The 11190-nt window shown below is 35.6% G+C and overlaps 1 protein-coding gene across 1 annotated transcript in view; it reads right to left on the bottom strand.

Moving 5' to 3' along the window:
• Positions 1-4664: 4664 nt before the first annotated feature.
• Positions 4665-11190, bottom strand: part of CDC14A (cell division cycle 14A) — a 51493-nt gene continuing 44967 nt past the window's right edge. The window contains exons 13-16 of the mRNA XM_054384048.1: positions 10607-10654; positions 9736-9864; positions 8497-8819; positions 4665-4702 (exon numbers count right to left, since the gene is read on the bottom strand). Coding sequence (XP_054240023.1) covers positions 4689-4702; positions 8497-8819; positions 9736-9864; positions 10607-10654 — 514 coding nt within the window. The 3' untranslated portion in view covers positions 4665-4688. The remainder of the gene's footprint in view (positions 4703-8496; positions 8820-9735; positions 9865-10606; positions 10655-11190) is intronic.

Here is an 11190-nt window from a genome sequence, read left to right as displayed (position 1 = left end):
CTCGCTGAATGCAGCTCAGTTTTGACTGCTCCCTCTAAATCCCATCCTTGCTTGGGTCAGAAGATCCTGCTCGAGGAGTCCCCCACCAAGCACATGGGAGGATGTGCGGCTGAGAGACTCTAAGGCAGGCTTCAGTCAAACAAGCTGCAAGGTCCAGAAAAAGGTGTTTGCAGTTATGATCCAGAGAACAGCAGTGTCCAACACAGGTAGGTAGCAAGCAATCCCACAAATTGTAGCTAACCAAGGTGGGTCCATAGGGAGCTGGTAGCTGTTAGCAGATCAGAGCATGACTGAGGAATCTGTAATTGCGAAGACACCCAAAGCAGCAGCACCTTGCAATCAGCAGCAGTAACGGCAGCAACTGATACAAAGCTTTGCAGTTTCTCCTGTGCCACAGTACGTACACTGTATATCATTCCAGGAAGATTCATCCCTTCCACTCTTCATGAATTATTCAGCAGATTTTCAACTTGTTAAATCAAGAAGAAGGGGAAAAAAAAAAAAAGCGCCACACCACCAAATCTTTTCATGCTCCAGAAATACTGCAACTACAGTCTGACTCTTTTTGCTTTGCCAGTTTCCTGATCCATTTATGCACCTTCGATGTGTAGCAGGCTTTCAATCCAGTGCCAGTGTCTGAAATCCAGTCTATTTACTGTAGAAACTCCCCTGCCTGATACTCAAACTGATTTTTTGCTAAGAGAAAGCACACTATGCTTCTACAAGCTTGAAGTTAATTGAACTGGTCTATGATAACAATACACTTTCCTAATCAAGTCTTTCAAACAATATACACACAGATCCTTAGTAAGACTACTTATCTGAGGATGATAGTCCCAAAAACTTAGCCTGTCTTAGCCTGCAGAAAATTGGGCAACACCAAACTGCAGGTGAAGACTGGTGTCAGCAAGTAAACACACACAATCAGCAATAGTGTTTGAAACCCAAATTCATTCAGAGCACAAGCTTACTTGGAGGTGAATGACAGGTTCTCAGGTGGACTAAAAACTGGTTGAAATGAACTGGCCTTAACAGTCCCTTCCCAAAAGGAGAAGAGTTAGTATTGATATTATCCCAGGAATTCTACAGTGCTGTACCCAAACAAAGTATTAACAGTCCTCATCCTGGACAAGATTTAATATGAAACTTTCAGAAAAGGAATGATGACTAATTTTGTAGCAAGTTTAGCAGAAAAGCTGTTTTTACAGGTGGCTTATATGTAAGCTACTGAATTAAGCAATCTTAGCTCATAAGGTATGATCTGTATATTGACCAAGGATATCTTTATAAGGTGTTTTTGTTAAAACGCATGATGGTAACAAATGACATAACAAAATAAGATAATGAAGTTAATTTGTGTTAAAAATAATGGATTATTTTGTTGCAGCATAGCACATCCTTTATTTGACAGAAAGGCTCATGTTTGCAATTGATAGAACTATTGATCCAAATGGGGATTTGGTACAAACACGAATACCTATGTTCTTTTTAAATTAATTAGATTGCTCATGTTAAGGTTAAAGACATACCTGACTAATTTACTTGATCAGGCCCTTAATTACCATATTTTTTGCTGCTGCACTTTACAGTGTAGATCTAATCAAGTGTCAAACCTTTTGAGGCCTTTCATTGTTTAGCTGTCAGTAGAGAACAGTTATTACAAAAACTAAAATCCTCCTCTTTCTGCAGTACTGTAATTGAAAAATATTCTCTAAATCTGTAACACAAAATATCTCCCTAACCAAAAAGCTTCCCTGTAAAGAGATGATTGTTTCAGAAGGCATTAGCCACAGAATCACAGGCCCAATAGACCTCTGGACTATTTTTATGTGTTTATCAAACTTCCTTTTAAAGATCTCATGTGCTACATCTTGTTCTCTCAGAACAAGAAGATACTGATATACGAAGCAACAGAAATGGTAGAGTTCAAAGCTAAGTGAACAGATGAAATGGAACAAATTTGAGGGTATTTCTTAAAAGCTACAAGGTTCTAAAGACCTCCATGACCTTTCACTGTCCCCAGATTGGTTGTTAAGCTAGTTGTTACAGAATACTGGCTATATTTATCATTAATTTTTAAGAATGAAAAATATTTACATTAGCTGGCATTCACATATTTCATATAATAAATCAACAGAAGTCTAGGAAAAGGCTCAGAAAGAGGTTGATTCCTATGTATAAGAAATGTTTTAATAAGCTGTTCTTCTTTCATATTTACATATCCAAATCACCATCCATTGTCTGAATGTAGTGGCAGAAGCCTTTTACTTCTAAAGCATCTGCTCTGTTCCTCACTTTGCCAGTCCCTTAGAGTGGCTATGTAACAGTCACATACCGTCCACATCCTGTACTGCAGTACAGATGTAACTGACAGGAGTATTAAACACTGTGGATAAATAATCATGCAATAAAACAAATTAGCAAAAATTAACAGCAGAGTTAATGTCAGAACCATTTCTGACCACTTTAATTAAAGGAAGGATAAAAAGTTAAATAAAAGCATGGTCTTTTACGTTCTTATGGACGAAGACCGTGCTGTTAGCAAGACTAAGAAACCTTCTGCACACACAAAAAAGACAAGGTATGTTACACTTTTAATTAAGGGTCCTTGTCCAGGTAAAAGTTCCCTCTGCTTTTAAATTATGGTATTTTGAAATATAACCTCTACATCGTAATATCAACACATGGGTTAAATACTTGATGTTATACAAAGCAAAAAGAAAATTATCTAGCGCTAGCAGATACCAAAGATATCTATCATACTGATGTCTACTTGTAACATCATCTTATTAAAAATACATGCTTTAGAAGAAAGAAGGTGATTTTGAAGAGCTACTCTTCAATTAGGCATTTAATTCATATTAGCTTACATCAAAAGATCTAACTAAAAAAAGCCAAGAAACAAGGAAGCTGTCTGATACAGGCATTTTATTATCAATTAGCAGTATGTGTGTATATCTCTCTCTCTATCTACATTTAAAAATTAAACAATATTTTATTAAGGAAAACTATTTATATCAAAATACATGCCAAAATTCTTTATAAGAGGTAGAATTACCTTACCATTCTTCTATAATTCATGTACAATTATGTTGTATATATATTCACACACGTGCTACTTTGTGTGTGTATATCTTACATATACACAGTTGTGAAAAAGTACAGTATTGTATGCAAATTTCATTCATTTATACAGCTGCTCTCAGTATTGCTTATTAGCACTTGGAGTACAACTTTCCATAGCAATTTGTGATCTGGTCTTTTTGGAAAATAATGTGGCACTTCGATTGTAAAGCTAATGCAGGGCATTTACAGGGCTTGAGGAACAAAGACTGATAATTCAACCCAGTGTTATTTTCAAGTTTCTGTGGACCTTGGAAAAAAGCTCAAAGGTAATAAACCTGTTTTGGTTTTGTCTTCTAAATTAGTGGCAGATCTAGTCCTCACATCTTACATTTCTTTGCTTACTGTGCACTTGTGGAGTTCTGAAAATTTTATACGAGGTCTCTAGTACTTTACCATAACACCACATAATTGGAAGTCTAATTCTTAATCACACCTGATTAAACCATACTTTGAAACCCATCTTTACTACTGACCAAAATATTCTGTGATATAGGAGGTTACATTGGCTATACATTTAACAGCAGCTTTCAAATGAAAAGGTTTATGAAACATCTGATGGAAAATTAAAGTTTAATGTATTTCCAATATTTACTTTAGTGTGCTGTGATAATGAAACTGGACACATGCTGCCAACTGTAGGTTAAAAACATGTAAGTAGGCAGCACTGCCAAATTCATAGTACAATGCATATCCTTAGGTTAAATTTGGTCTGCCTTTTTGCAGTATATATTGCATAGCAAAAGTTAACAGTCTACATTTAAAAGTTAAAACAAGTTGAAAAAAAAAGCAGTAATTTTACAACTGAATCATCAGATAAATTACTTTCTCTTTGCAGTGAAAGACCAACGTTATATTACATTTCAACAAATATTTTCCCTTTGTTTTTCTTTCATATTGTTTCCTTAAGAAACATTAGCAGCTGAAAGTGGAAAGCAGACCATGTATCAAGTGCTTTCAGTTGATTGTGTAATAACTAGTCTCACTAGTTAGACTTCCATTAAGTTACTAGAAGGCCAATTAGTGAAAAAGCAATTACATTAGGCTCTAAGCAATGATGATGGACCCATAAAACAAGAAAAATATCTTGTTCATTGAAAAATTTGCATATCTTTGATAAACATGTAAAAAATTTTTAAAATAAACATTTTTGTAGCAAAGTAGATACTAAATTAAAATATTCTAATTTTTACATAATTTTTATATATATATTGCATACCAAAATATTCTCTTAATACATATTTTAACACTGTACACAAGTTAATAAATGTCCTAATGAAACTCATTAGAAATATATTCAAGCTATCTCACCATTAAAAATTTAAATCTGTATATAACATGGGATAATAATTTCCATAAATTCAACATCAGTGCATCTGCAGTAGTTAATAAGAAATATCTGCCTTTTCAGAAGACTCTCCTTGGTGTGGAGGTTTTAACGTGTCTTGTATTGAAGATTCCTCCTCAGAGTGAGCAGCTTCTGTAAGTTCTTCTTCATGAAGGACTTCAATTTTAAGAGCTCATCAGGTTTCACCAAAGCAGCAAGGCTTTAGTACTGAAAAAACTCAGACCGAAGGGACTGCAGAAAAGAAAAACTGATTAAAACTTCATGAGGAGGTTATATTTGTATATACATTTTGCACTTAAAGTAAGGAGTAGAGGAGGAAGAGGAAGGAGAAAATAAAGAGAGATGGAGGAAGACCTCAACCTCTGCATAAGTAAAAACCTCAAAAACAGTAAAGTCCATCAGCTTTCCTGTATCTACACACTTCAACCCAGATTCTAGAGATTCTTGAAAAAAAACGTTGTAAGTCCTTTAAAACTCCACCTTGAAACAATCACTTAAAAATGTGTTAGGAAGACATATGATTGCAGTCACTTTAGTTGAAATATTTTCTTTTGTCCTGAATGAGAATCTTAAGTGCTACTGTAAAAAAAAACCAATATATTTTAGATGCTGATTCAGGTAATAGAAACATATGTATATGTATGGAAACATATACAGCATAACTAAGTACTGAAAAATAAGCTACAACTGCACAATTATGCACATATGATTAGTAAAATCAGATGAAAATGAAGCACTGTAAATGGTTCATCTGGATTAGCTAGCAGTCAGTGTAATTAAGAGGAAAGCATAACCTGGTCTACCGTAGTTATTTCCCTTTTTGGTTCTACTGACATCTAAGGTTTTATAATAAAGTAGTTAATCAGTTTAGACAGCGTACAAACATTTGATTACCTCCTACACAGGTGTGTTCAGGAAGTCATTCTGATGAATCAAATCTTACCTGAGAGTGCTCTTCACTATACTAGTATGGTTATAAACAAATAGCAATAAAAAAACCCCAACCATTTTAAAACTACATCATTTCATCAGAATTAGAGAGACCCACTACAGAACAACACGAATCCCAAGAAAGCTCAGAACCTTGGAGTCTTTTCATGCTACTCCTATCTACTCACTACAGAAATACTCTTTTCCAACCATAGTTAAACCTATTAGAAGTGCATATGATAGATAAGCCTTTAGAGCTCTAATATCACAAACCCACATTTTTTCTGTCTCAAGTCTCAGTGTACATTTTTAAAGCTGTCTTAAATGCATTTTCATTTCTTGAAGATCTGAGACCATATGCATATTCTTTCCTAGGTTGAAAAAGAACTGCTGTCAGCATGTAAAGAACACCACTGACTAAAAAGGGTCTGGTTTTACTATCGAATGGGTTCAGCGTGAAGGGTATCAATGAGATTAAACAGCTCTAACAAGTATTTTTTCATTATGGGCTCTGAATCACCATGGAATACACAATCATAGAAGCCTATTTTCCCCCACTTCATTCTCAAATAATCATTCTGGATTATTAGCTTTGGTGAAAGCATTTGTCAATTTATTTATTACATCTGTAAGGGTGAGTCAGAAGGAATAGCCATTCATTAACGAGCACTCGAAACTTCTGCTCTCTTAATGATCCTCAAGGACCTGTATTTTAAAAATAATTTAAAAAAATGGTTACACTTAATTTATATTTTAAATGGATCCTTCAAAGATGAATTCCAAGTAAAGATGATGAACAAACATTAAAAAAATGCATTAGTAATTATGTATTCTTATACATTGTACAGTTATAAGCTGGACAGAGGGAAGGTAACCAGAAAGCACTGTATGCTCCTGGTGATTTGGGGAACAGCTAGCATTAGCTGACAAAGAACCACATCATTATTTAAACAAACAAGAAAACCATAAATTAAAGGTTCTGAAGCTGAACCCAAAATTCTTAAAATTGCCTGTAATCCAAGTTACAAGAATATGGAAAAAATTAATGGCAACGTATAAAAAAGAAGAAATCTCCATGCAGTGCGGACTGCTTGGAAACAAGGCAGCGTGCTTTGTTAATTTTCATTACAGATGGGTAGGCAGGGTTTATTTTATTTATTTCCAAATCGAGAAATGTGGTTTTCTGTGTGTTCCCACCCTCACCATAGCTCTACTTCGCATAGCAATGACTTCTTCCTAATGTTTCAAAGCCTTTTCTGTACACAGGGAAAAATTAAATCTAAGCAGCACTTTTTCCAGACTAATTTATGTGACTTCCTGTAAAGTCCCTATTCCTAAAAACATAATGGTAGTCATAACAACTGAGCTGGTGTACACTATCCAGACTCATTTTTGAGTTTGAAAAATTAAATTATACATTAAATTTGTTGGGATTTTTTTTTGTTTGTTGGTTGATTTTGGTTTGGTTTTGCTTGTTTTTTTCTTTTGCAGCTGAGTCATTTGTGCTCTTAAATCTTCATATTGTCCAAAGACAAGGACTGTAATATTTCATTTCAAAGCCTGTAATGGTGACTTTTTAATTTATTTTTGTTTAATCTTTCGAGGAGTTTTCTAGTTTAAAATTTACATTCCTACCTCCTGTTTACAGTGACTCAAAAGTATGGCCTGTGATTCTGAAAGCTTTATCAAAACCAAAAAGCCCAAATCTACCTTTACAAGTCATATGTTTGTGTATTTAACAAAATCTTATTTAAAACAGAGATAAATATAGAAGAAAAAAAGCCCAAAGAAGAATTGCCTGCTGAACTGCAATGCTGGGAGTACAAAATAAGTTAACATTGTAGAAATCCCCATGTGTACTCCTACAGTGGTCCCATGCAGTGTCTGATACCCAAGTATCAGACATTTAAAGAAGAACTAAGAAATGGATAGTTTCCTCACAGTTAATGATATCTAATCAAGTTCATGCCGAAGCAACTGCTTAAATCACCATCTTCTTCAGTAAGAGGCATGGGATGCCTCCTACAAGAGAAAACAAGCCACAGATCCTTGTAGGCACTGGAGCCATGTTCACATGCGTCCAGCTTCAGCAGCAAGTTGAAGAGGAAACAACCCTACAGCATTTTAGGGCTATTTTTTAGGACTCAAACATGAGCTTTCTCCAGAGAACTGCAAGACGTAATTTAAGTTCTTTCAATTGTGCCTCAACTCTCCCAAAACACTGTTGCAACAGCAATGTTGCAGCAGGCAAGAATTACCATGAATACACAAGATCCCCTAAAATAAATCAGTCTGAGCGATCCTTTGAGTCTGCTAAACGTATAGTTCAGCAAGATGCACTAATGTCTGTGCCTCTTTGCAAAGGCTGTCCTATATTCATTAGTGGGAAGTTCTTATGAAGAAAAACAGTTCTACAAGTATAAAGCTCATGTATATGAATTTAAAAATACTGTTAAGATTCTCCACTTGTAAAAAATTTTCCATCTTACCAGTTTCCATGACAGCTATAGATGCAAAAGGTGACTCATCTTAAGACTACCCAGTCACATACTCTTCAATAAAAAGACATTTCAAAGAACGGTCTTTTATTTATAACTATTGTAATACCAAAGTAAAAAAAAAAAAATCTTATTGTGGTACCTTAAATGTGATTGTGCTCAATACAGGTATTTCTTCAAAATATAATCGTGAGATTCTGTTTAATCAGAACATCCACTTTGATGATTGTGATACATACAATGGCTGCTTTTAAAGCTTTACTGCATGAAAATTACATAATAAACTCAGAAACTATGGTATCAGTTATTTGAAATAGAAAAATCAAGGGTCAGAAGGTCAATAAAAAGAGATATAAGAAAAGGTGTTAGTTTAGGTGTTTAAGTTGAGGAGTGAACCCTCCATGACCTAGGTACTTGAAAGAGATGGGGAAAAAAGCAGCTGAAATAAAAAACAGATAAAGATGCCATTCAGAAACATCAAAGGAAGCCAGAGAATTATGCTGGGTTAAGATGTTTTTGAGACAGCTTTGCTTGCAGAAGCAAGGAAGATAAGCATCGGTCAGATGCCAGAAAGTGCTGTTGTGGCTATGAACTTACGGGAATTGACTGACTCTGGCAGGGTGCTGGAGGAGTTGTAGGGCCCATAAAGGAAGGCTGCTGCATACTCATCTGTCACGGCGCTGTGAAAACTGGTTTGGCTGCTCAGGTTGTTGCCACTACTGCTGCTTCTGTTGTATAAGTTGTTGTTCAGTTCATGGTTATTTCTGTGAGGCAGCTGCAAGCTACTGTTCAAGTGGCTGGAGATATGGCTTACAGAAAACCCTGTCCTAGAGGACAATGATGTCATTCTGCTTTCATCATCATCTGAAGCAGCATACAGGTTCCCTAGAGAACTGGCTAGTCTGGAGTTTATGGAAACACTGAATGGAAAACATATGGGGGAAAAAAAATACACACAAGGTATGTACAGATACAAAAAAATATCAAACAATCCAGAAGACAATAGGTGAGTAACACAGACCATTCTGAAATCATTTGTGTTTGCACACAGGTTAGTCTTCTAGCTTTCAAATACTGAAAACAAGAATTCTTTGTCAGGAATTCCCGAGCTTTGTCCATTCAACGCTACCACAGCCAGCTTTCACCTCTGTCAAATCATATACGCATGCAGGAGATGGTGTTAAAAGGTTTAGGCAGTGCCTGACCTACATTTAAGTACTTTGCATTCACGTAGCAGATTAAGAACTGTTTGTTGAAATCAGCAACATGACCCATGTCAAGTAACCAAGGAGTAATATGATAAAATTTGAGAATAAAAATAGGGTGTTCTAAAATATTAAGTTAGCAATTTTCTTCAAGTAAATATTTGTGCCCAGAAGTTATTAACAATTCATCAATCATTGTACGTTTCATTAAACATTCATAATTACTTAGTATAATAGTAATGGAATTAAATAGCAATAAATCAAGGGGTGATAAAAATCCTATTAATTACCACTCAGTATTCTTTTGGTATATAGACTTCTGGGAATTTTTGCAGAACTTCTATAAATTCAGATGGATTTAAAAAAATCCCAAACAACTGAGCATAACACTGTCCCTGACTTGACATAATCCCATCAAAACTTTTATAGCAGTAGAGGGTTTGGGGGTTGGTTTGTTTTTTAAATCCACAGGCCACTAAAATTTGGCTAGTGAAGCAGCAAATCACTTTGTAAATAAACGTAAGCATTCTTGCACCCAAGAGTACCAAGCACTTCATAGACTACGTATGTGCTGAAAGCCACTGCAGTATACAGTAAGTGTTTGAAACAAAATGAGAAGAAGAAAAAAAACCTTTTAAGGTTAGAGCCCGAGGGTGTGGGAATTCTGCTTATTCTTTCTGCAGATGGTGAATTAACTGCCATCACTCTGGAGGCCTTCAGAGGAGACATGGATACTTCTGTGCTACCTGAAGTATTCAGTCTAAAAGGAGTGCAGAGTTTTAGTGAGAAGCAGTATTTTAATAACTGAAATATACATCTCAGAAACACATCCTGTCTTTCAGTAAGGGGGAATTCTCAAGCCTGAGCACTGAGAAGTCAACTGTAGAAAAGTTTGCTTGTTTTCAAACATCTTTTTTAAAAAAAACTTTCAAATCTCCCACTCCCAAGTCTTTTCCCTGCTGTACCATATTACTTAGTTAGAGGCTACTTTTCACCCTGGTAATCTGTAGAGGCTAAATGTCCATTTTGTATCAACTTTATTGTAAATTGGTTATATGTTTTAAATACTGTTAATTTGAGAATGAATGCTTCCTGTGCTTACAAAGCAAGTATGAGTAGAAAACTCATACCAGTGTTGCAGCTTTCATGAGAAGCACAGCCCCATAGAAACTTCTGAACAAAGCATGCAGTAAAGTGTAGAGTGAGGACACAGTTATTAGTTAACTAGTCATTCCTCATTGCCTAACAGCATAGATATTAAAAAAAAAGTGACTGAGGAAATTACTTGTATGTGCTAATTATTTATTAATAAGAATTCAAGGTATCCCCAAAGTAGAGCTGTACCTTTCTGTCCATTAGATTCCCCTCCCACCATATAAGTTTGCTACTTGCCACTTCTTGGAAGCCTGAAATTGCCAATCAATTGATAAATATAATTCAAATCACTGAAAAAATAAGACTTGAGTAGTATACATTTAGAACTACAATTTTAAAATTAATACCTGAAAGGTTGTGATATTGACCTTGTGTGCAGTTTCATGTCTTGCAACCTAAAAAAAACCCCAAAAGCAGCAATCCTTAATAAAGGACAAAATGCTTTTTCCCTCCCCCAAAGCATACTTGCATGTCTCATACTGGCTTTAAAGTACAAGGCCAACAAGAGTTAAGAACTATTGACAGTCATTATTTTAATTTATAGATGAACAACAGGGAAGTGCTTCAGGTTTATTTCCAAACCACATTTTTACTTTCTCTGAAAAAGTCAGAATTTTGGTGAGGAGTACAGAATCTAAATCTCCTTTATTTTAAAACCATTACCTCTTGTCCTGCTGCAACAGACTCTGATAACAGGCCCTGTGTACATCTTTCTTACAGGCTTCCTTTGACTACTGAAATCCTGCAGCAAGATCCCCCCACAGCCTTTCTTTTCAGGCTCAACAACCCCAACTCTCTGTCTTTCTTCACAGGAGGGGTGCTCCAGCCCTTGGATCATTTTTGTGGCTCTCCTCTGGACCCACTCAAACAGATTAATGCCCTTCTTGTGGTGAGGGCCCCAGAGCTGGACACAATACTCTGGGTGAGGTCT

The sequence above is a fragment of the Indicator indicator genome, chromosome 10, assembly GCF_027791375.1.
Source record: "Indicator indicator isolate 239-I01 chromosome 10, UM_Iind_1.1, whole genome shotgun sequence".
In the NCBI taxonomy this organism is placed as follows: Eukaryota; Metazoa; Chordata; class Aves; order Piciformes; family Indicatoridae; genus Indicator; species Indicator indicator.
This window is presented reverse-complemented; position numbering and strand designations above follow the sequence as displayed.